The sequence below is a fragment of the Helianthus annuus genome, chromosome 9 (assembly GCF_002127325.2).
Source record: "Helianthus annuus cultivar XRQ/B chromosome 9, HanXRQr2.0-SUNRISE, whole genome shotgun sequence".
Taxonomy (NCBI): Eukaryota; Viridiplantae; Streptophyta; class Magnoliopsida; order Asterales; family Asteraceae; genus Helianthus; species Helianthus annuus.
This window is the reverse complement of record NC_035441.2, coordinates 163,850,134-163,877,252: the sequence shown is the minus strand read 5'-3', so window position 1 is coordinate 163,877,252 and position 27,119 is coordinate 163,850,134. Positions and strand designations below refer to the sequence as shown.

General features: G+C 40.1%; 3 protein-coding genes across 3 annotated transcripts; 2 read left to right on the top strand and 1 right to left on the bottom strand.

Annotated features, from left to right (window-relative positions):
- Positions 1 to 1,515: 1,515 nt before the first annotated feature.
- On the top strand, positions 1,516 to 13,707 carry LOC110874877. Its single transcript, XM_022123244.2, has 6 exons — positions 1,516 to 1,669; positions 1,769 to 1,875; positions 2,027 to 2,153; positions 2,236 to 2,505; positions 12,310 to 12,770; positions 13,052 to 13,707. Exons 1-6 carry the CDS (start codon positions 1,516 to 1,518, stop codon positions 13,493 to 13,495), a joined length of 1,563 nt encoding a protein of 520 aa, XP_021978936.2. The 3' UTR covers positions 13,496 to 13,707.
- Positions 13,708 to 17,936: 4,229 nt separating this feature from the next.
- On the bottom strand, positions 17,937 to 20,815 carry LOC110876657 (protein FAR1-RELATED SEQUENCE 5-like). Its single transcript, XM_022124822.1, has 5 exons — positions 20,729 to 20,815; positions 19,826 to 20,636; positions 19,462 to 19,720; positions 18,786 to 19,349; positions 17,937 to 18,695 (listed from the first exon to the last, which is right to left on the bottom strand). Exons 2-5 carry the CDS (start codon positions 20,530 to 20,532, stop codon positions 17,937 to 17,939), a joined length of 2,289 nt encoding a protein of 762 aa, XP_021980514.1. The 5' UTR covers positions 20,533 to 20,636; positions 20,729 to 20,815.
- Positions 20,816 to 23,639: 2,824 nt separating this feature from the next.
- LOC110876658 (flavonoid 3'-monooxygenase) lies at positions 23,640 to 25,099 on the top strand. Its single transcript, XM_022124823.1, has 2 exons — positions 23,640 to 23,681; positions 24,638 to 25,099. Exons 1-2 carry the CDS (start codon positions 23,640 to 23,642, stop codon positions 25,097 to 25,099), a joined length of 504 nt encoding a protein of 167 aa, XP_021980515.1.
- The last annotated feature ends 2,020 nt before the right edge of the window (positions 25,100 to 27,119 follow it).

The following is a 27,119-nucleotide window of genomic DNA, read 5'->3' as shown; positions in this document are numbered from 1 at the left end:
ACATGCTGATAAATTCCAGTAATCTTCTAAACAATGGAATATGCGATGTAATGTGACATGGAATTTTAGTTAATGAACACATTGACTTCCAGATTTGAATTCGATCATAATAAAAATTCCGAAAATCATGGAATTTTAGTTAATGAAGATACATTCCAAAAATAAAATTAAAATGTGAAATTACATGATAGCCCTTCTACTTAAAATCCCTCAATGACACATGTCCAATTCTTATTCCTTCCTAGACTTTCTAGGAAAAATAGACTTTCCACCCAACTCCTACTCTATATATATATAGAGTAGGGTTCGCACGGAAAGTGTGTTTTTCCTAGAAAGTCTAGGAAGCGATCTTGTCCATTGGATTGGTGTGTTTAATGGTTGAGATCAAATCAATGGCAAGATTGTAATATTCAACTAAATTTAATAGAATGTTTTAAATGATGAGGGGCAAAATCGTCTTAACAGTGTTTTAAAACAATCAAGTATAACCGTCAACACATCACATCTCCTTAATCCACGCGAAGTTCCCTCTCTCTCATTTTCTCTCTCTAAACCATCGAGGAAATCAGAAAAAATTCATACCAAAAATACCTAGAATCATGGATGAAGATAAGAGATTTTCAACCTTTTATATACGTAAGATCAATTGGACATTGGTTGCTGTGTTTTAGAAGGCGATTAGGGTTCGATAGTTGTCTACATTGAGGTGTTTTATGTTTGCAGGTAAGAAATTCAAAAAAAAAGACGATTTAAACAAGATGGATTCCAGCAAAATCAAAGTCGTGAAAGTGAAAACCCAGTATCCGGGAGCAAAGTTGTAGTAGCGAGAACCTTAGGTATGTGTTTTAGAGTAAAAAATGTGAGTATGATTTCCGATTGTTGGGGATGACTGTGTTTTTTTTGTTTTGATTTTTTTGTTGTTGGTTATGTGTGATATGGAATGTTTATATAGGTTTTACACTCTGTGTAGAGTATCAATTTTTGAGTGTGAGTTGTGTGTGGACCAATTCTCTGTGTTAATGATTTTGCCCCAAATGTGTTTTATGGGTGTGTTTCCAGTGATGTGTTTTAAGGTTAGGCAGTTAGATGGTTTCAATGGACAAATGTGTTTTATGTACTATGGGAAAGGTGTAAAGATAATGTGTTTTAAGGATAGGTTGTGTGGTGGGTTCTCCATAAACTGTGTTTGTTAATGATTATGTTACTTGAAATGTGTTTTAATGTCAGCCTGTTACTTGAACAGTGCAGATGTGTTTTACTGTCAGCCTGTAAGTGCTTTTTTCGTAAAAAATATGTTTGATTTACACGTTTTGAACAAGATGTGTTTTATTGGAATGTTTTAGCATGTTGTGTTTTACGGTTAGGTTAATGATGTGTTATCCAAAAACTGTTTTTGTTAATGGGTTTTTTATTAGAGGTGTGCCTAAAGCATATGTGTTTTAAGGTCATTTTGGTTATAAGTTTACGGTGAACATGCTTTGTTTTAAGGTTAACTTATTAGATAAGGCAGTAGAAATGTGTTTTATAAATAATAAAGATGTGTTTTCAGTCAAACGGAGAAAAAGTGAGAGAATAAAAGGAAAATGGCTTTCAAGGGTACCCGGAAACCCACCGGACAAGCCGATAATACTGGATGAATCAGACACAGAAGAAGGATCACCTTTACAGGGTACGGTTAATTGTGGCAGATAAGGGTGTGTGTGGGGGGGGGTGGGTAACTTATATGGCCACCTGTCTGATCAGTTGTGTTATTTTTTGTTACAAACAGTTGAGCGTGTTAAAAAACATAAAGAAACAATAGACAACAAAGTATCGTCCACACAACAACCGCCTGCCGGTACCCTTCTGTCTGACATTGCACATCTCTTTCCGAACGTAATGGATACAAATGTCGTATTACAGTCGGAACCAAACGAAAAAAGTGAAATTCCCATATGTAAGTTAAATGAACAAACGTGAAACCATATGTTTAATGAGTTAAAACACAACAGCATAATACTAACAAATTTTACGGGCTTTAAATCAGCCGACACAATCAAAAAAGGGAAACAATACCGGTAAGAAGAGGAAGCACAAAAAGGCTGGAATCATACCGGATGAAAAGAAAGCTGCGAATGTACAAACAGTTAAGCCGATTAAAGAAGCAGCACACGGTAAACTTAATATTAAGAACTAAATTTCAGATACTTAAAAGACTGACTTGCTGACCGGCTTGGTATATTGGTGTTTTGTCAGGTACGACAATAGACGATTCTGATGATGATTTTGACAACCCACCTTGGAAAAAAACAAGGTCAGGTGCGGGTCCACAAGTTGTTGAGAAAACACAACAACCCGCAGATGCTACATCAATCAAAGACTCTAAAACACGCAAGAAGCGACAACCGGTAAAGAATTACATACCACTTGCTGATGGGAAACTAACTTTGCGATTGGCTCTTAAGCACATGGGGGAGTTAGTGGAATCTTTGAACGAAAATCAACGGGGGGCTGTCCAAAACATAGGTTTCGGGTCAATACTTAGCTTTCGAATGGGTCAGATTCCCTCAAGTCTGAGTTGGTGGTTGGTAAATGTGACAACTCGAACTTTAGGCTTGCTTGATGTAACGTTACGTGTTTATGTGACATTTTGAGCTATTGAATATTACGTGATTTATGAGATGTCGTTATGTGTATTGTGTGTTATATTTGTATGTTATGTGTTGCACGAGCCGAAATTACTTAAACCGGTCACACAAGCCCTTTGGGCCACACTTGAATTCGGACTCCATGAGGTAACCGAGTTGGGCTCGGCCCACTCCCCACTCGCAACACACACAAAACCGGAACTAGGGGATTGTTTTACCACTTTTGCAAATCACAAACACACACACAAACCCTAGAAGCTTTGCTCTCTCTCTCGTTTGCTTGGAACCCGACGGCACAAGATCCACACAAACTCGGATCACCCTCTCATCCTCTTTCACTCGGTTAGTATGATGTTTTATGCTTGTGTGTTAAGTGATGTTTTGATTACATGTTTTGATCGAACCGATTAGAATTTGCATGATGATGAACTAGGGCCGGTTAGATATTGTGGTTATGTTGGTCCTCGTATTGATTGATATAAAATCGGATTTGTTGTTGATGATGTTAATGATAATGTCTTGTTGATTGACTGTGAAGTTATGCAATTCGAGTTTAATGTTCATGAAATCGGATCATAATATGATTGAGTGTTATGATTATTGTTATTGTTCATAAGTGTGATTATTAGGGTTCATAAGAATTGATGATTTATTTCCCTGTTTGATCGATGAATTCTTGAATGGCAAACTGTTAGTTGATAATTGATTTTTGGAAACTGTCAACGATGATTGAATTGCCTAAATGAATTGCATGAAATCAGGAAAGTCGTTACACACGCGGTTGCGACTCGGCATCACTCGTTGCGAGTCGGAACCCCACTCGAGACCACGAACAGCACAAGCCGGAACCACGGTTGCGAGTCCCGTTGCGACTCGTAACCAGACCATGATGAACCGAGACCACCATTGCGACTCGCAACCAGCTGTTGCGACTCGTAATCTCCGGCTGTGACTCGTAACCGGGCGAGTCGAGATCTCCCGTTGCGAGTCGAGATCTCCCGTTGCGAGTCGAGACCATCGTTGCACATGCACACTATTGGGCCTTCACTGTCACGGGCCCAATGATTTGATTTATGGGCTGTTTAATTATGGACTTGTATGTATTTGCTATTTTGGGCCGATTGGGAATCTGGACTGTTTTGTTTGGGCTGCTTATGTCTTTTGGGCCGGGTATGATTGGACTTAGACAATTGGATCCTCACATGCTATGTCTTATCTGCTTACGTGCGTGCATGTTTGCCATGACTATACGTGATTACTATATACGTGCTATATACGAACCTGACTCGTATAATAACCATGATAGGACGTGAGTGACCATTTACTTGCTACTTATATTCCTTGTGTATCTGCCGAGCAAACCAAGGTGAGTTCACACAGCCAAGGCATGGGATTCCCGGGTTGGGAATTGGGTTGGATATGATGAATGTGGAATGATTACTCGTACTTACGCATATACCAGACTATAGACCATCGTCCTCAGGTTAGTCAGGACACGTTACGTAAAGCCTACGTAACCCAGTTTATTTGCCGTATGTCTCCCGGGTCGGGAGGACACGTTACGTAAAACCTACGTAACCCAATACCATCTATTGGCTTCCAGGTCGGAAGGACACGTTACGTAAAACCTACGTAACCCAATACCATCTATTGGCTTCCAGGTCGGAAGGCCACGCTGCGTAAAGCCTACGTAGCCCCCACGCGTACCACTGTCCTCGGGGAAGGGCACGTCACGTAAAGCCTACGTGACCCTGTACGTTTTCCTGTTCTCGGTAAAGAAGAACACATGGTCGGAAGTTAGTCTAGTAAGTACCGTTAATGAGAAGCCCTCATTAACCAGGATGAACATGGGAAGCCCCCACCTTTAGTACGCACTAGTATGGGAAGCCCCCACTAGCTATACTTATGCATGTTATGAACCTACTTTCTGTGAACTCGCTCAACTAGTTTGTTGATTATTTGCTGCATGCCTTGCAGGACCCTAGGTACTTATAGGAGCTTGCACAAGGAAGGAGCAGGTCGTTGTGGGCAGATGGATCAGGAACATTATTGAACTTATAACTTTATTTGGATTTACTTTACATTGCTTCCGCTACTTAAACGATGTTTGGTTTATGAACATCAATCATGTCACGATGATTTACATTACTTACTTTTATATTAAATGCTATGTTTGATATGATTGGTGGCTTGATCCTGGTCAGTCACGCTCCCAAGCGGTGGTATTCCGCGGGTGGATTTTGGGGGTGTGACAGATTGGTATCAGAGCCATTGGTTATAGAGAACTTGGTTTTAATATGGGAAAACGTTTTTATTAAAACCGGACTATAACCAGAACAGTGCTCTCAACGATCCACAACGACGCTTCGCTCCACGTGCAAGACTCGACATCCTAGGTAATAAGGTTTATGTTTATTGCCTGTTTGCTAGAACTGTTTAGAACTTTGCTCGCATTACGCTTAGATACACATGCTTTGATTTCGTGAGAACACCTATATGCCTACGCTTTTCTGTCATCGCCCTACTCGCGAACCATTCTTACGTATGCTACTTGTTACTATGAAGATCATGTCTGGACGAATCAACATGACACAAGCCCAGCTAGAGGCTCTTGTTCAAGCTCAAGTGGCTGCGGCAGTTGCAGCAGCTCAAGCAGGTAGTATATCCTGCAGTATAGGCACACACTAGGATCTTTAGATCCTACATTAACTCTCGTATTTAACTTCGTCCTATTCGTACACAATAGGTCAACACGCGCAGCAGCCAGTCTGCACGTTCAAGAACTTCATGGACTGTCGTCCAAACTCTTTCAGCGGCACAGAAGGAGCGGTTGGACTCCTCCATTGGTTTGAAAAGTTAGAATCAGTATTCGAAATGTGCGAGTGCCCTGAGGCTCGCAAGGTTAAGTTTGCCACCGGTACTTTGGAAGGGATAGCACTGACTTGGTGGAACGCCCAAGTCCAGATCTTAGGGTTGGCAGCTGCTAACGCCACCCCATGGAACGACTTTAAGGAACTCATCAAGCGTGAGTATTGCACGCGTGAAGATATTCATAAGCTGGAAGACGAGCTGTATAACCTGAAAATGGTTGGATCGGAAATCGAAGCGTATACCAAACGGTCAAATGAGCTGGCCGTTCTGTGTCCTACTATGGTGGACCCTCCGTACAAGCGCATTGAGTTGTATCTCAAGGGATTGGCGCCAGAAATTCAGAGCCACGTGATGTCGGCTAACCTCGAAAACATTCAGGAAATCCAACGCCTCGCTCACCGTATCACCGATCAGGCAGTGGATCAGAATAAACTGCCCAAGCGTGTTAATGCTTCTGCTAACGTCACCACCTCAGTTACTCCTGCTACATCTGGTGACAGTAAAAGGAAATGGGATGGGGATTCCAGCAAAGGTTCAGCATCTGTTCAGCCACAAGCTCAGCAACAGAAGATCGATCAGTACCAGAGTCCCAGTCAGCAATCCTCTAGTGGTCACAGACAGAGGAAATATCAGGGTAGTCAACCTAGGTGCCACAACTGCAACAGGCATCACCACGGCCCATGTAACAAGGGTCGCTGTCAAAGGTGTCTTAAGATGGGGCACGAGGCCAAAGACTGCAGGAGCCCCCGTCCTGCGAATCAGAATCAGCAGCCTCAGCAACCAGCTCCACAGAACCAGCAGCAGCAGCAGCCACAGCGTGGGAACCGGGGGTGTTTCCAGTGTGGGGCTGAAGGTCACTTCAAACGCGATTGCCCCCAGTTGAACCAGAACCGCAACAACAATAACAATCAGGGCAACGGCAACAACAACGGTGGAAACAACAACAACAACGGCAATGAAGCTCGTGGTCGTGCATTCGTGCTAGGTCGAGGTGACGCAGTGAACGATCCCAACGTTGTTATGGGTAAGTTTCTCCTCGACAATATTTACGTTACTGTTTTATTTGATTCGGGTGCGGATACAAGCTATATGTCTGTGAAAATGTGTCAACTGCTAAAACGTGCACCAACACTTTTACCCACCAAACATGTAGTAGAGTTAGCTAACGGTAAAAGTCTAGAAGCCACGCACGTAGTTCAAGGTTGTAATCTTATCTTAGCTGGTCAAGCCTTCTCTATTGATCTCATTCCCATAGTTTTGGGTAGTTTCGACGTCGTGATTGGGATGGATTGGCTTTCCCAACACCAGGCAGAAATCTTATGCAGCGAAAAGGTTATTCGCATTCCTCGTTTGGGTCAGGAACCTCTAGAAGTTCAAGGCGACAAGAGTGGTGCAGTGGTTGGCATCATCTCTTTCTTAAAGGCTCAGAAATGCTTACGTAAGGGTCATACAGCCATTTTGGCTCTTGTTACAGACGCCTCAGCAAAGGAAAAGAGATTGGAAGACATTCCAGTTGTACGTGATTACTCTCAGGTGTTTCCTGAAGACTTACCTGGCTTACCGCCTCATCGTCAGGTCGAATTTCAGATCGAGCTCGCTCCAGGAGCAGCACCCATAGCTCGCGCACCATATCGTCTAGCTCCATCGGAACTGGAGGAATTGTCAAAGCAACTGCAGGAACTCTTGGAAAAGGGTTTCATTCGACCAAGCTCTTCGCCTTGGGGAGCTCCAGTACTCTTTGTGAAAAAGAAAGACGGTACGTTCAGGATGTGCATCGACTACCGTGAACTCAACAAGGTGACGGTGAAGAACCGTTATCCTCTTCCGCGCATCGACGACTTATTCGACCAGTTGCAAGGGTCGTGCTACTACTCGAAGATAGACTTAAGGTCGGGGTACCATCAGTTGAGAGTCCGGGATGAGGACGTCTCCAAGACAGCCTTCAGAACTCGTTACGGTCACTACGAGTTTCTCGTCATGCCATTCGGGTTAACGAACGCGCCTGCTGTATTTATGGATCTTATGAACAGGGTCTGCAAACCCTATCTCGACAAGTTCGTCATAGTATTCATCGACGACATTCTAATTTACTCCAAGAGTCAGGAGGAACACGAGCAACATCTTCGCCTTATATTGGAACTCCTTCGGAAGGAACAGTTGTACGCCAAACTTTCTAAATGCGACTTCTGGCTTCGTGAAGTCCACTTCTTAGGCCATGTAGTGAACAGGGATGGGATCCATGTCGATCCATCCAAGGTAGATTCGATCAGGAACTGGCCTGCACCGCGTACACCGACCGAGATACGTCAATTCTTGGGTCTGGCAGGTTACTACAGACGGTTTATCAAGGATTTCTCGAAGATTGCTCAGCCGCTTACGTTACTGACACAGAAAGGTGTTACCTATCGCTGGGGAGAGCCCCAGGAGACTGCTTTCCAGCACTTAAAGGATAGACTTTGCAGTGCACCTATCCTCTCATTGCCAGAGGGCACAGAAGACTTCGTAGTATATTGTGATGCATCCATTCGGGGATTGGGATGTGTGTTAATGCAGCGCGACAAGGTTATCGCTTATGCCTCTCGTCAACTCAAGATTCATGAACGCAACTACACAACGCACGATTTAGAGCTGGGAGCTGTTGTTTTTGCGCTTAAGATATGGCGACACTACCTGTACGGTACCAGGTGCACAATTTACACCGATCACAGGAGTCTCGAGCATATTCTTAAGCAGAAGGATTTGAATATGCGTCAACGACGATGGGTCGAGTTACTTAATGACTACGAATGCGCTATCAAGTATCATCCAGGCAAAGCCAATGTTGTGGCTGATGCCCTCAGTCGGAAAGACACTTTACCAAAGCGCGTGCGAGCGCTACAGCTTACGATTCAGTCTAGCCTTCCAGCACAGATACGAGATGCTCAGATAGAAGCATTGAAGCCCGAAAATATCAAGGCTGAAGCCTTACGCGGCTCACGGCAACAAATGGAACAGAAGGCAGACGGCGCCTACTATGTTACGGGCCGGATTTGGGTCCCTCTCTATGGCGGTTTACGCGAACTTGTAATGGATGAAGCTCACAAGTCTCGCTACTCGGTACATCCAGGGTCGGATAAAATGTACCACGACATCAGCACTACTTATTGGTGGCCTAGCATGAAGGCCCACATCGCTACATACGTCGGAAAATGCTTGACCTGTGCAAGAGTCAAGGTCGAATATCAGAAACCAGCTGGCCTACTGCAGCAGCCTAAAATACCGCAATGGAAATGGGAGGAAATTTCCATGGATTTCGTTACAGGCCTACCTAGATCCCAGCGTGGGAACGATACGATATGGGTCATAGTTGATCGACTCACCAAGTCTGCACACTTCCTGCCGATTAAGGAAACGGACAAGTTCTCCACACTTGCAGACGTCTATCTCAAAGAAGTTGTTTCGAGGCACGGGGTGCCCACGTCCATCATTTCGGATCGCGACGCACGATTCACGTCAGAACTATGGCAAGCAATGCATAAATCTTTTGGCTCACGATTAGACATGAGCACAGCATACCACCCTCAGACGGATGGGCAGTCTGAGCGTACGATTCAGACACTCGAAGACATGCTTAGGGCATGCGTTATCGATTTCGGCAACGGCTGGGAAAAACATCTCCCTTTGGTGGAGTTCTCTTACAATAACAGTTATCACACCAGCATTCAAGCCGCTCCATTTGAGGCATTGTACGGGCGTAAATGCCGGTCACCTCTCTGTTGGGCAGAGGTGGGAGATAGTCAGATCACGGGTCCAGAGATTGTTGTGGACGCCACAGAAAAGATTGCACAGATACGACAACGTATGGCGGCAGCACGCGACCGTCAGAAAGCCTACGCAGACAAGCGTAGAAAGCCATTGGAATTTGAGGTCGGGGACCGGGTTTTATTGAAAGTTTCACCCTGGAAGGGTGTGGTTCGTTTTGGCAAACGGGGTAAACTAAATCCGCGATACGTCGGACCATTTGAAATCGTAGAAAAGATTGGCACGGTAGCCTACAAGTTGAACCTACCAGCTGAACTCGGGGCAGTTCACAATGTCTTTCATGTATCGAACCTAAAGAAGTGCCTATCAGATGAAAACCTCATCATTCCTTTCAAGGAACTCACTATCGATGAGCGGTTGCAGTTCGTCGAGGAACCAGTAGAAATCACGGACCGGGATGTGAAGGTCCTCAAACACAAGAGAATCCCTCTTGTCCGAGTTCGTTGGAACTCCAAACGTGGCCCAGAGTACACCTGGGAACGCGAAGACAGGATGACAGAAAAGTACCCCCAGTTATTTGGGAACAAGGCAACCACTACTGAGGCTGAAGCTACTACTTCGGAATTTCGGGACGAAATTCCAGATCAACGGGGGGAGGATGTGACACCCCAGGAAAATCAGTGAACAGTACAGTTTACCTAGCTTCCTCAGTGAGTGCATACCAAATTTCGGGACGAAATTTCCAATTAGTTGGGGATAATGTGACAACTCGAACTTTAGGCTTGCTTGATGTAACGTTACGTGTTTATGTGACATTTTGAGCTATTGAATATTACGTGATTTATGAGATGTCGTTATGTGTATTGTGTGTTATATTTGTATGTTATGTGTTGCACGAGCCGAAATTACTTAAACCGGTCACACAAGCCCTTTGGGCCACACTTGAATTCGGACTCCATGAGGTAACCGAGTTGGGCTCGGCCCACTCCCCACTCGCAACACACACAAAACCGGAACTAGGGGATTGTTTTACCACTTTTGCAAATCACAAACACACACACAAACCCTAGAAGCTTTGCTCTCTCTCTCGTTTGCTTGGAACCCGACGGCACAAGATCCACACAAACTCGGATCACCCTCTCATCCTCTTTCACTCGGTTAGTATGATGTTTTATGCTTGTGTGTTAAGTGATGTTTTGATTACATGTTTTGATCGAACCGATTAGAATTTGCATGATGATGAACTAGGGCCGGTTAGATATTGTGGTTATGTTGGTCCTCGTATTGATTGATATAAAATCGGATTTGTTGTTGATGATGTTAATGATAATGTCTTGTTGATTGACTGTGAAGTTATGCAATTCGAGTTTAATGTTCATGAAATCGGATCATAATATGATTGAGTGTTATGATTATTGTTATTGTTCATAAGTGTGATTATTAGGGTTCATAAGAATTGATGATTTATTTCCCTGTTTGATCGATGAATTCTTGAATGGCAAACTGTTAGTTGATAATTGATTTTTGGAAACTGTCAACGATGATTGAATTGCCTAAATGAATTGCATGAAATCAGGAAAGTCGTTACACACGCGGTTGCGACTCGGCATCACTCGTTGCGAGTCGGAACCCCACTCGAGACCACGAACAGCACAAGCCGGAACCACGGTTGCGAGTCCCGTTGCGACTCGTAACCAGACCATGATGAACCGAGACCACCATTGCGACTCGCAACCAGCTGTTGCGACTCGTAATCTCCGGCTGTGACTCGTAACCGGGCGAGTCGAGATCTCCCGTTGCGAGTCGAGATCTCCCGTTGCGAGTCGAGACCATCGTTGCACATGCACACTATTGGGCCTTCACTGTCACGGGCCCAATGATTTGATTTATGGGCTGTTTAATTATGGACTTGTATGTATTTGCTATTTTGGGCCGATTGGGAATCTGGACTGTTTTGTTTGGGCTGCTTATGTCTTTTGGGCCGGGTATGATTGGACTTAGACAATTGGATCCTCACATGCTATGTCTTATCTGCTTACGTGCGTGCATGTTTGCCATGACTATACGTGATTACTATATACGTGCTATATACGAACCTGACTCGTATAATAACCATGATAGGACGTGAGTGACCATTTACTTGCTACTTATATTCCTTGTGTATCTGCCGAGCAAACCAAGGTGAGTTCACACAGCCAAGGCATGGGATTCCCGGGTTGGGAATTGGGTTGGATATGATGAATGTGGAATGATTACTCGTACTTACGCATATACCAGACTATAGACCATCGTCCTCAGGTTAGTCAGGACACGTTACGTAAAGCCTACGTAACCCAGTTTATTTGCCGTATGTCTCCCGGGTCGGGAGGACACGTTACGTAAAACCTACGTAACCCAATACCATCTATTGGCTTCCAGGTCGGAAGGACACGTTACGTAAAACCTACGTAACCCAATACCATCTATTGGCTTCCAGGTCGGAAGGCCACGCTGCGTAAAGCCTACGTAGCCCCCACGCGTACCACTGTCCTCGGGGAAGGGCACGTCACGTAAAGCCTACGTGACCCTGTACGTTTTCCTGTTCTCGGTAAAGAAGAACACATGGTCGGAAGTTAGTCTAGTAAGTACCGTTAATGAGAAGCCCTCATTAACCAGGATGAACATGGGAAGCCCCCACCTTTAGTACGCACTAGTATGGGAAGCCCCCACTAGCTATACTTATGCATGTTATGAACCTACTTTCTGTGAACTCGCTCAACTAGTTTGTTGATTATTTGCTGCATGCCTTGCAGGACCCTAGGTACTTATAGGAGCTTGCACAAGGAAGGAGCAGGTCGTTGTGGGCAGATGGATCAGGAACATTATTGAACTTATAACTTTATTTGGATTTACTTTACATTGCTTCCGCTACTTAAACGATGTTTGGTTTATGAACATCAATCATGTCACGATGATTTACATTACTTACTTTTATATTAAATGCTATGTTTGATATGATTGGTGGCTTGATCCTGGTCAGTCACGCTCCCAAGCGGTGGTATTCCGCGGGTGGATTTTGGGGGTGTGACAGTAAATAATTACGACACTAAAACACGGGTCTTGAATTGCGGTAGCCACCACATTCAAATAACAGAGGAATTGGTGCACGATGTGTTCGGAGTACCGAGAGGGAATGAAGAAATAAAGGAAGTAGGGAGAGCAAGGGCTGATTTCCACGAGGTTGTGGCAGAATGGAAAGGACAATTCGAAAGTGATCCTGCACGCTTGACGCCTGTTCAATTCAAAACATACATGAAGGGGCAACAAGCTAGCGGACGGATCTTTGTGTTGAACTTTTTGTTGTTCTACAACACACTTCTGGGAGAGACAACTACGAATTCATCAATTAATATGAAGTTTTTACCAGCCTTGCGTCAAGGGAAGGATATCAAAAGTTTTAACTGGTGTGAGTACATGATCAGATGTCTGGATCGAACGGTGGAAGCATGGACACCAAAGGAGCCCTTCCTTGGACCAATGCCATTGCTAGTGGTATGTTCTAAATACATATGTAATTTCCTAAGTCAAAACAAAAATTAATGTGCTTTAAAACACATCTGTTTTTGGTAAAACACATTAATGTTGTATTCGAAAAAATGGTAACGCACCAACAATACTCACAAACATATTTTGAAGACCATTATGTATATAAAAACCATCAACACACATTCTAAGAAAAGTTAAACAGTATTATAGGTGATATAACACAACCTGAAGTATACCAAAACTTTAAAACACATCTGACGTCAGTTTCGTTATTTGGTTTTTTACAGGCTGCGTTGATACGTGACCAGAAGATATACAAAGAAGGTGAACAAAGAGCAACGCATCTCATCGAAGATATCAATGATGACGATATCGAGGCAGTAAGCATAAAGTTGGACTCGGTCAGATTAGATCAAATCTTAGTGGAAGAGTATGAGTTGCAACCGGAACAAAGGTATCCATTTGCAAAAAAGAGTGATGATGACATCGAAGCAGAAGTAGTGAAAACAAAGCAAAAAGATGAACCCAAGGCTGAAAAACACATTACCAAATGTGTTCCGGAAAAAAGGAAAAAATCTGTTGTGAAGCCGGCCGGTAAAACACATGGTAAACCTCCGGTCTCACCGGTACCGAAAAAAAAAAACAGACTGAAAAGCAACTGCCGAAAGCCGGAGAAGCTGGGAAGAAGAAAATTTGTAATGAAAGTGGCCCGGAAAATGCGCGTGTTGTAGATGAAATCCCGGTTAATGCGGGTTTCCATACCGATTTCGCAGATTGCATGAATGAAGAAGCTGGCCAGGAACGAGTGCCTTTTATAGATACATCTGATATAGAAAGATACTACCGAGAAACCGGCGAGTGGGGACAAACACAACAAAGTCAGCCGGGAATTAGCTCATCTATGGCATCTCAATATGGATCGACACCAGCGACACAAAGCGACGAGGTAATCTTTTAATTTTCCAAGTATTTATACTTAACATCTTAAAACACAATCATAATACCTAAAAACCATATTTGGTATTAGTAAACACACTGCTAAATGTTAAAACAGAATAATGATGGAAAAAATATAAAAACCAAATAATGATTTATAAATATCATTTTTCAATATGGTAAAACACTTTAGGAATGGTAAAACACATTACAGGTTTAACAGCCTGATCATTTAAAACACACATTCTGTTTGCTAAAAAACACATTCAGAATACCAAAAAACTGAATCTGGAATTATTAAAACACACTATTTACTGGTAAAACAGAATACTGATGAGCATAATAAAAAAACAAACTAATGATTGGTAAATATCATTTTCCAAAATGGTAAAACACTTTAATAATGGTAAAAACCATTATAATACCTAAAAACCATATTTGGTATTAGTAAAACACACTGCTAAATGTTAAAACAGAATAATGATGGAAAAAATATAAAAACCAAATAATGATTTATAAATATCATTTTTCAATATGGTAAAACACTTTAAGAATGGTAAAACACATTACAGGTTTAACAGCCTGATCATTTAAAACACACATTCTGTTTGCTAAAAAAACACATTCAGAATACCAAAAAACTGAATCTGGAATTATTAAAACACACTATTTATTGGTAAAACAGAATACTGATGAGCATAATAAAAAAACAAACTAATGATTGGTAAATATCATTTTCCAAAATGGTAAAACACTTTAATAATGGTAAAAACATATTGCAGGATTAGGAACTAGCACAAATGCTGATTTAATACACCTTCTGATTGCTAAAACACACTGCTGGTAGGTAAAACACAAATAACAAAAAAAATTAAAAAAGAACCACAAATATTGATAGGAAAAAACACATTATAACTCTGGTAAAAACACGTTGCATAATTGGAGAAATAAGAATATGATAAAGTGTGTATGATGTAATTCAAGTACATGCGGGAATGTTGGAGGTGTTCTTGAATCAATTCGACGAATGTGTAAAAAGGATAACCGACACTTTTACAGAAGGTTTCCAATTGTACCCCCAAAGTGAAAAAATCAAAGAAGTACACAAATTGTGGACAGATAAGTTGAAAAAGGTCGGATCACCGTGTACGACAACCAAACAGCCACAGACTCCTGATGATAAAACACCGGAAAAAGAGGCAAATAAGGAGAATTTGGATATGTCACAGTTGTCGCAGTGGACACCTTCATTGGCAGAAGAGGTATGCAAGACGGTTGACAAGACAACCACACAAACGACTCAGCTTGCAGTAATTGAGCCGCCCGCACAGAAGACTCAGGTTGAAGAAATGGAGAAGACCGCACTCGCCGTCACACCAATCTCTCAGAAAACACAGGAGGAGTACGAATATACGATTAGACGTGGGCAGCTTATACACGATCTGGACCTTGGAAAGCCGAAAATAAGACCGGAAAGACAAACAGAGTTGACCGATGCTCTAAGGTCTCCTTACGTGAAGCGGGCAGTGTCGATTAAGGCAAAGCTTGAAAACGCTGAGCTCTCCGTCAGCTCATACATGTTCTCAGCCTGGGGATCAATGTGGTATGTTATCAACATGCACTTTAATTTAAGAATGTTTCTACAAATAATATTTTCACACAATAGTTTGAAACAGATTCTGATGAATAAATTGTAACACATTTAATAAAACACATTTGTATACATTAGGGATGTTGTCTTTAGAACTAAGAAAGGAGTGCCGGTGATGAGATCTCCGCTCGAATCATTATTGCCGGGAATCGAGGTGCACATATTGGTAATAAGCGCGTGGGCGGATTTGTTGAATTACGAAGAAAAATTCAAGCAAAAGGGGAGCATCGCACGCCTGTTCTGTTCAGTAAATATGTTGGTAAGGCTGATCATATTGGAATTGCAATTTAAGTTGTCAACTTTAGTAATATTGTTTAACACGATTAATTTGAAATGCAGAATGAAGACGACTACATTAAAAATGCAAAATCAAGAGCAAAAACGTTCGGAGACAACATGGAACCGGTTTTAGTTTCAGCTGATGTCAAAAAGATACCTGAACATGCCCTCATCTTTGTACCAGTCTTACACGAAGCTCATTTCTATTGTGTATGCTTTAATTTAAGGGACATGAAGGTAGAAGTTTTGGACAACAGCGCTAAGGAAGTCTCAATGCAAGCGAAACACAAAAAAAGGCCGGAAAAATTGGTACGCCCGTCTATATATAAAATACAAAAGTCCTGTGTTATATAGATGCATGCCATTCGATTACAAAAAATTAAAAACTGCAAAAAAAAATGTTTACAAAAGGTGTTCGGATAGATGAATAAGGTTTGATGTTAAAACACATGTGATAATAAAATGACTCTAAATGATGATATTATAAGGTTAATGTGTTAAAACACATTAAACTGTTACTTAAACTGTTACTTAATGTGTTAAAACCCACTTCATGAGAATTATAAGTTTAATGTGCTAAAACACAGTTGATAAAATGAATGATACGTTATCAGCACTAGTGAATGTTTAAAACACAGTGTAAAACATAATAACATATAATATTAAATTAAAACACACTGTTACTTAATTCTACGTTGTATTGTGCCTCTACATGTGTATTACTTTATTACTTTACTACAGTATTGTGCCTATACATAATAACGGTATTAAGAGCTTAAAACACACTAAGTCAGAAATTTAAATTTATCTCTTTGTTAATTACGTTGATCATTTTAATGCATTCAGTTTAAAACACAAGCGCTGATTTAAAGTGTTTATCGTGCAGCGTGATGCTTTATCGGTGTACTTGGAAAAAAATGGGCATCCGGCGGGCGGGGTGATCGATAAAGTTGAGCCGGTACGATTGGAAATGCCATGGCGTACAAAAAATAATGTAATCGATTGTGGCGTCTTCCTGATGCGCCATATGGAAACATACAAGGGCGTATCTGGAAAAGGTTGGGAATGCGGATTCTCAAATGAGTGCACTGATGCGGGTGAGATTTCATACAAGCAGAGCAAAGAGATTGATGATCTGCGGCGTAAGTACATTACGAAGATGCTCCTAAGTGAAGGAAACGAGTACAGAGGTTTTGTTAAAGCTGAGGTTGCTAAATATAACAAGTTGTCGGCGGATGAAAAAAAGAGGCTAGAAGCAAAAGCCTATGACACAATCCTTGCAAGATTGGATAACTAGCTTAAAATGACATGTTCTCGAAAAAAAAACTTTGTTAGCGGTAGTTTGTTGACGTATTGTGCACTGATTTTCTTAAAACCCAGTTTAACCGTTTTGTTCAGTTATCTCAGTGACTTTAACAAGTACGAATATGTTAACTTTGAACCTCTTCAACCTTGTGAATTTATGGCTATATTATTACTTTGTTTCAATCTACAAAGGACATACAGTTCTATGACCTATTAAAACACAGTCTAGATACTTAAAACACAGTGCCAATAATGTGATCTGGGAACCAACCTATCTATGTCATCAAGCATCTATACCTTAAAACAAACTTAAAACACATTAATATCAATACAGAAACTAAAGAGTTTACAAAAACCTTCAAGTATTAAAAAGATTGACTTCAACTTCGAATATTAAAACAATAAAAGAAACTAAATAGTTTACAAAAACCTTCAAGTATAAAAAAGAATGACTTCAGGTTCGAATATCTGTGAAAACACATTACGTATAACAGGCGGATGGATTCTAAGGAACATAATCCAAATTAAAAATGTTAAAACACATTAACATTTAAAAGGCTTGTGTTTTGTCTGGAACAAAGTTAATACTTAAAACACAGTTGAAAGACTGCACTTTATAGTTAAAACCACATGTAAAACACTTTGTTGCACAGTAACCAGTATACCCAAAACCACGAACAAATCAGAAATCGTATAAAACACATATGGCTAGCAAAACACATTAACATTTATGGATTAAAACACGTTTAAAACACATTTTTAACGAAGTAAACAATATGCCAAAGCCACTAACAAATCAAGAATCCCGTAAAACACAGATGGCTACTAAATAAAGAGCTTAAAACTAAAACACAAAAGCAACGATTTTCATAAAATGTCGAATACAAATCAGTCTTAAATTCACCAAAACCAAATCCCAAAACAAACATACGATAAAAAAATAAAACTGAAAAACGGATAGTTCAGCAAAATACTTAGAATATTGATAAAAAAAGATCCTACTATGCCATCTCCTCATCGTCCATATCTGCATCGTTTCCAGATGTGTAAAACACATCATCATCATCGTTCAATCCAGTACCATCACCTTGAACAACCATAGCTGCATCTCCTTCAGGAATTGTGTCTTCATTACCTCCAGCATTCCGCGAAGAACCTGCCTCAGCCCCAGCCACGGTGTATTTCCAGCACGTTACTCTGTTATGACCGTATTTTTTACATAATGAACATTGACGACCTTTACTTCCAGACTGACTTATGGCTCGCTCCTTTTGAGATTTAAGGCGTTTATGAGAACCACAGCCCTTGAACCTGGTACCAACTGGAACACGGATAGTGGCCGTGCTCTCTGGAGCAACTCCTAGCAGTTCAGCAAATCGATTACGTCGTGTCTTGGGAGGTGCATTTATTTGAGCTTCATCCGCGACTGACATAAACTGCTTGATATGGTCTCGAAAATCAGACAACTTATCAAATTTTGAAATCAACTTGTTCACGACATACTCCGTTGCGTGACTAATCTCCCGAACACACCGGTTAACCTCGTCACTACGATCTGGATCTCCACCATCCGTAAGAATGGACCCGGGGGAACTATTTGGAACAGCTTCACGCGTCCAACGCCTCAATATATATTGTTTAGGAAACTCCCTTATATCAAGAATCCGTAACACACAAAAAATGTGACTACACAACAGCCCAAACTGCTCAAACCTGTTGCAGATACACTTAACAGTAACATCCTCCTCTCGTATCATAACCTGTAACATTTAATATCAATAAAACACAGTTCATAAACAAATAAATAATAAACAAAAAATAAGAACACATAAAGAAAAATAAACAATCACCTCGAAGAACGAAGAACATGGCTGATCGAGATCCTTTATAAAAAACTTAATGAAATCACCGACGTGATCTAATCTGACACTCGTACAACGATGAATAGCATGTTGAATCTCGAGTTGAACATCCAAAAATAAAGTTCTAGTATATATTTGAGCTGCTTGCTTCTCGAGAACAAAATCACTCCACTCTCCAGGGTTGGTGTATCGAGTGTCATGATCGTTTTTTCGGTGCTCATGCCTTTGCGCTTCAATAGCCGTATCAAAGTGGCTAAGAAATTCAACTAACGTGCACTTTGGATTGCTAATTTTTCCAAAAAAGTGATTCTCGCTTTCGGACCTAGATGATGTCCGCATAAGACCAGACATTTCTTCTTTACGATAGTAAGCTGGAATCCATGATTCACGTAGCCCATATATATACGTCAGCCATTCATGGTCGGTTAAACCGAAATCATGAATAATAGCGGCCCATTCAGCCTCAAAAGCTTCGGGCAATAGAGAATCAGTCCAAACAACTGCAGACAATCTTTTCCTGAAATCTGTATTTGAACATAGGGCAGCCCCGACCTAAAATGGCACATTGTATCGTGAATGACAAAAAAAAAAGAAAAATTTTTAAAACACAGAACAAATCACACAAAAATAAAAAAAATAAAACCCTGCCATATAAAACCCAGACCTTTGTAGTGAGTTTATCCATGATATGCCACATACATAACCGATGCCTCGACTCAGGCCAAACATCAGCTATAGCCCTTTTCATCGCAGGGTCTTGGTCAGTAACGATTACAGGAGGCGCGTACCCGTATGCGTTCTTGATCGCCCTAAGTAACCAGCTATACGTCTCTGCCGTTTCCGAACCGAGAATTGCAGCACCAAGTGTCACGTTCCTATTATGATTATCAATCCCAGTGAAAGGGACAAACATCATGTTATACCTTTAAAAAAACACACAATCAGCGATGAAAAAAAATCATGATGTATTTATAACACAGTAAGATTTAAAACACAATGAATATGTAAAAAAATAAACTCATCGTTACTTGTTACGCTTGTATGTAGCATCAAATGATATAACGTCCCCAAACATATAATAATTTCTCTTCATATCCTCGTCGGCCCAAAAAATGCACTTCAACACACCTTCGTCTGTGGTTTCATATTCACAAGAGAAGTTCGGTAAAAACTCCTTTTTCCTCATCAGACGCTTGACAAACATTTCCGCATCAAACTCTCCGATAAAAAGATTTAACTCTTTCTTGAAATTTTTAAAATCGACTTTGGTAGCACCGACTTTGTCGAACCCACCATACACTTCCTTCATAATGTTAAATGCACGAACAGGCCCGATGTTGAGATGTGACATCTTGTTTATCATCTCTTCGTGTGCACGATTAATACCCCTGTTTTCCTTGAGAAGATGTAAATCTTCTTCATGCACAAAATCGTGGTTGTGCGCCTCTATAAAATGATAAAGCAAATACTTCTTAGCATCGGTAAGTTTTATTCTGATCGCAGCCTGGCATCCGGTCCTTTTGGATGGTACCCTACGTACCCACCTATCGGACGGCTGTTCAACTAAAGTATCAACTGGTCGAAAGTCTTTTTGACCCTCCTTTGAACAGAAAAAGTACTTGTTTATAACAATACCACGGTTCTCGTGCTGTGTGCCCTTCCTTACAGTCCAACCTCCCGCTTCTGCGTAAGTTTTATAAAAGTTATATGCGTCATCAACTGTGTCGAATAACATTCCCTCTGCTGGCGTCAACGAAGAGGGTGAATCCGGAATATATCTCTTCGTTCCAGTGTTTGGAGAAACTTGTTCAACACCACGTAATTGGTAATTAGGTGCATCTACAACACATGACAAAAAAAGGGTATAAAACACATTACTAACCAAACATAATGCAATTTAAAAAACAGCGAATCAATGATAAAAGGTGAACCTATAAAAAAACATTCACATCAAACTCAACAACTGTTGAAAACACATCACATATAACAAACTGATGTTTACACATAAAGAGTTTAAATAAACATGAACAAAAAACTGCAACTATGGAATTTAGAACACACCATTCAACTATGTAAAAAAGGGGTGACCTTCGGACTACAAACCATCATCCAACTCATTTGAAACAATGAACAAAAACACCCTGAACATGTATGACTGTTAAAACACAACACCAATAACATGATGATGGTTTGCCACAACCTCAGCAACTGTTGAAACACCTAATTGGTAAAACACATTACAGTTAAAAAACATCGTTTAATAAGAAACTACAAAAAAGAACTCATAACTAGTAAAACACATTACTTTTAAAACACAACATCCAATAAGAACACGTAACTAGTAGAACACAGTACATTTAGAACACATCATTCAATAAGAAACTACATTAGAACACATAACTAGTAAAACACAGTACATTTAGAACACATTCATTCAATGAGAAACTAAATTAGAACACATAACTAGTAAAACACATTACTTTAAAAAACACAACATCCAATTTGGAACATTAAAAAAAAAAATTGTCTTCAGACTCAATAACTGTTAAAACACAACACTATTTAAAAGACAACATTCAGATGATTTATATAAAACGTTGACTACAACCTCAATATCTGTTACAACAGGAAACTTGTTAAACACAATACGGTTAAAACACATGCAATAAGAATCTGTATGACTGTTAAAACACATCACCAATAACAAAGCTTGATGGTTTTGCTCGTAAAAAACAACTGTGGATTTTAACAAGGTGACCTCTGCTGTTAAAACACAGCATCAAGATTAGGAAAAACCATGTGTAATCTTATGTACTTACTAAAGCTCAATAACTCTGCTGTTAAAACACAGCATGAAGAACAATCTGAATATTTTGACTAAAGGTTATAGTAAAACAAGACAAACTGCTAAAAAAGTAACTGCAATTACCATCTCCACCATCAGCGAGGGTGTTCGAAGCCATGATCTTTCAGACTTAAAAAATATAGAATAAGAACTTTGCTAGTGAATAATAGAATGATCGGATTATAATATATAGATGTGTGTCTCGTGTTCGTGGAATTTGGAATAGATTTGGATTGAAAAGAAACTACAATCCCGAATTTGATGCATAGAAATCAGTTACAAAAACGAAACATGCAAAAATATATAAATTGAGATAATTACCAAAAATAAAAAAAATATATGCAATTACATGTTTGCCCTTCTAGTTAAAATACATCCCTGCCACATGTCACTATACTATTGCTTCCTAGACTTTCTAGGAAAATATGACTTTCCACACAACTCCTACTCTATATATATATATAAACCGACCCACATAATCTCGTAGAGTGGGGATCCTACAGAAAGTGTGTTTTTCCTAGAAAGTCTAGGAAGCGATCTGGGCCATCCAATGGGTGTGTTTAATGGTTGAGATCATCTTGATGGCATTTTGGTAATATTTGTTTCTTAAAAATAGGATTATTTAGTTAATCAGGGGTAGATATGTCATTTAGCTTGTTTTAAATATGGAAATAATTGTCATTCCATAACCACCCCACATTTCATGCGATTTTTTTTCTCTCTCTCCCTTTCTCTCTCTCTCCCTTTCTCTCTCTCTCCCTTTCTCTCTCTCTCCCTTTCTCTCTCTCTCTCTTCCTTCTATCATTTATGAAGAAACACATCAACAAAACACATCGTATTAATCTGCTTGCTAATCTGTTTGCTGTTAAAACACATCATCAAGAAATCCTCCAGCATTACCAGCATGGATGGTAAAACACAGCGAATTAATCTGCTTGCTGTTAAAACACAACTGTATGAATCTGAATGCTAAAACACAACTGTATGAATCTGCTTGCTGTTAAAACACAACTGTATGAATCTGAATGCTAAAACATAACTGTATGAATCTGCTTGCTGTTAAAACACAACTGTATGAATCTGAATGCGAAAACACAACTGTATGAATCTGCTTGCTGCTAAAACACAACTGTATGAATCTGCTTGCTGTTAAAACACAACTGTATGAATCTGCCATGTGTCACATTCTTATTGCTTCCTAGACTTTGTTAAAATCTCTCCATGCCATGTGTCACATTCTTATTACACAAGTGCCCTTTTAGTTAAAATCTCTCCATGCCATGTGTCACATTCTTATTGCTTCCTAGACTTTCTAGGAAAAACCTACTTTCTACCCAACTCCTCCTATATATATATATATATATATATATATATATATATATATATATATATATATATATATATATATATATATATATATATATATATATATATATATATATAGGGGACCGCTACAATGAGAACCACCTCGAGTTGTAAGAACCGTGAGAACTACACCGTACGGGGCGAGGTGGACCAAAATTTGTTTTCATAAACGTAGATGCGTGTATTATAAACACATTTGTAAAAAAATTCAAAAAAAAAAAATGTTGTGTGTGTAGTTTTGAGCACCACAAGTTTGTGTTTACGGGTACCGTAAATCTTACCGGAAAATTTACGGTACCCGTAAAGACAAACTTGTGGTGCTCAAAACTACGCACACGACATTTTTTTTTAAATTTTTTTTTACAAATGTGTTTATAATACATGCATCTACGTTTATGAAAAAAATTTGGTCCACCTCGCCCCGGATCAAAAAGTTCTCGCGGTTCTTACAACTCGAGGTGGTTCTTATTTTAGCGCAATCATATATATATATATATATAAACCAGTGGTATTGGTTTGGCACGGTACCGTCTTGTGATATGGCAACCAGAAGAGCAAATCTAAATTTTAAAGTCGTGATGTTCCAAAAAAGAAATCAACATATCTGTCTAGAACCATACAAACAAACAACGATGTCGGTTATAATAATACAGATACCAGTCCTTCTAGTAGGAGTAAGAAATAGTTTGTAAGGCAATTTAACAAATAATGAGGAGTGAATGGGTCAAATAACCAACTCTGAAGTAAGCTCATCAGGTAGTACACCTGAAAAGCTACCACTAAATTCATGAAACAGTAAGTTACAAATATAGATGTGGAACTTTTAAGTTAATGTCTAATGGGAATTTTAAATGATTATGTATGAAGTAAGAAAACATAACTCCTAGAATTAACATATCATTAACTTGCTAAAATTTATACATAGTTATGAAGCCACTTCCATCTTTATAAAAAAAGTCCAAAGGCTGTAGCCAAACTGAATTTCCACTCTTAAACTTTTTCATGTGCAAGTTTCTGCGATCAATAATCAAATAGGAACAAAACAAAGGCATGCATACTTGCAAACTTATTATATATGTAGATGTATATACTACGAAGGTAATATATATACACGAAATCAAAGAACTATATTTAAGTAAGGATGCCAGAAGAAGTTAATCGAATCTTGATCTTACTAAGGAATTAAAACTCAGTGACTTCAACACCTTCAAACATATTTTGGATCAATTTTGCTTCTAAACAATATTCTATGCAATGTATAAAACGTGAATCTAACATTCTACTCTCTCTCGCTATCTCTATCTTTCTCTCTTTTTATGTATGTAGTCTAAGTTCTTTGAACCAATTCATTTGTTCTTCCATTTTCCAATATGCAAAAAAAGAAACAAAGTGAGGTTTTTACATGATTACGATGGTTTATCGCCGGCAATCATAATTCTGGAAGATAGTTATGTGTTCTGTGAAAGCAAAGACAATATAGACAACACAACAGATCGGGCCTGGAAAACCTAACCCCGTCATACCGCCGCAGGATTATAACCACCATGACTCCCTAAACTCCTCCGAATCTGTTGTTACCTGTGAGCATCTTGATTCGAATCGTGTGTGATGTGGAATTTTGAACATGTAGGAGGAGGTAGCAATACTCACGCGTGCATTAGACGGTGCCATGAAATCAACAGTAAAATTAGGTCAATTACTCAACGTGTGCACCACGAACGTATTAGCGCGAGTGATGTTAGGCCGGAGAGTGTTCGGTGATGGTAGTGGAGGCGGTGATCCGAAGGCGAATGAGTTTAAAGATATGGTGGTTGAGTTGATGGTGTTGGCCGGCGAATTTAATATTGGTGATTTTATTCCGGTGCTTGACTGGCTAGACCTACAAGGAATTACAAAGAAGATGAAGAAGCTGCACGCGCAATTCGATTCGTTTCTTAATGTGATTCTGGAGGAGCATAAGTCCGGCAAAGGTGGCGGGTCAGGGCATGGTGACTTGTTGAGCACGCTGATTGGACTCAAGGAGGATGCTGATGGAGAGGGAGGGAAGCTTTCGGATGTCGAAATCAAAGCTTTTCTTCTGGTATGTTCCTAAACCGGCAAACGGGTTCCTCGCATACTTTGCTGCATGCACCCCGCTCCCCCTTAGGGTATGGGCACTTGGTGAAGAAAAAAACAAAATGCCTAATACGATACCGACATAAAAATGAGTACTTGTATTAATTCTGACATAGAGCTTATTTCACAAAAGAACAATTATGATCAAAGCTATGATATTCACTATATACATGTCATTATTCAAACATTAACTAACATATAAACCACTGACATCAAACTGAAATCCCTATTTTTCTTTGATATCTATTCAAATACGTGGAATCTACCTGGATTTTTCATAAGTTTTCTTTTTCGTTTAGAAAGTTAAGTTATTTTGTAGAAAAAAAATCACAATATTCATCAGTTAATCATAATCCTCATCATATTCAGGTTGTCAATTCTTGTAAAAGCAGAACATGCAGGTAAAGAGGGATTACCTGAACTTCGTCGGATCTTCGTCGGAGGGTTGCATGTCGTCTAACTTGTAGCCGAGAAAATGACATTCAGGCCTGGAGCTTCTCGTCGGAGTACCAAAAGGGTAATCGGAACCCTAAACTCCATCGTCGCCGCTGCCGTGTCGAACCAAATCACCTCTACAGAAAACTTCCACCTCCTGTAGACATTCCAGTAATCCTAGCCGCCGTCGTCATTCAGTGACGCTGTTAGATCGGTCGACCGGAGACCATGGCCGGCTACAATCGGCCGAAGGCCATGACCGACTACAATCGGTCGGAAGCCATGACCGCAGCTACTCGTCGGAGTACCAAAAAGGGTCGTCGGAACCCTAAACTCCACCGTCGCTGCTGCCGTTTCGAACCAAAGGCCCTCTGCAGAAAACTTCCGCCTCCTGTAGACATTCCGATAACCCTAGTCGTCGTTGTCGTTCAGTGGCGCTGTTAGATCGGTCGGCCGGAGGCCATGGCCGGCTATAATCGTCCGGAGGCGATGACCGCAGCCACAATGACTATCTTTCTCTCTCAGTTTATCTTCTCTCACTGTTATCTATATTTTAAATTGGTTATACTAAAATTTGACCAAAATAACCTTCTACTGTTCATTCCATTCGGTTTTTAATATATAGGAGAATAATAGCTTCCAAATGAAGCTGAGAACAAACACATGCAATATCGTATACTAAGTTAGTGTAGAAACTTAAGAGCATGAAGTCCAAACCAATAAAGCTTCTAACAACACAAAAGCACAAAGTACAAACCAACCAAAGCACAACAATGTTACTAATTAGTAACATATATATAAGCTGTCATTGTTACAAAAACCCAAGTTCAAAACTTCCGCATGGCCGCAATATACTATGCCACGCCACATAAGAAGCCCCATCATAGTCATTGCTCTTAGATGACCGAGCTACCATCTTCATCGAGACACAAAGAAGCATTATGTTAGGCTTATAACCTCACGATGGCTGCACCTAAGACTGCCACAACGAAACAGAGGTGCCATCATTGCCATTTCTCTCGCACGAGCAACAAATCATCTCAATCGAGACCCAAAAATAATTATTAAGCTAGCCAAACAACCATGCATTACCAACAACCTCTATCACCAAAAAATTCTTCGATGAACAACAACGATTCATCTTCATCGAAATCAAACGACAAACAACATAAATTTATCAGATCAAACAACCAAACCTAACGGCTTGAAATTCATTCATACTAGAATAACACAAGGGTTCAACCGTGGTAAACAAAATCCAAAACAACAGTTAATACAGAACCAAAAATCTCGGACGAACAACAAGCGTTTGTCTTCTTCGATAACCAATTCCCAAAGATCTTGTATAACTTAACCCAAAATCTCGGATGAACAACAATGGTTCATCTTCACGAAACCAAAAGACAAAGAACACAAAGAAATCGTAAAAGGAAGCCTATTTCACAGTATAGTAGTCATCCATAGCGGCTACACATCAAGGCTTTGCCGGAAAAACCAATATCCTAACCAACCTCGAGATCAGAACAACATGCATTAAGCCTTAACGAAAAAAAATCATAACC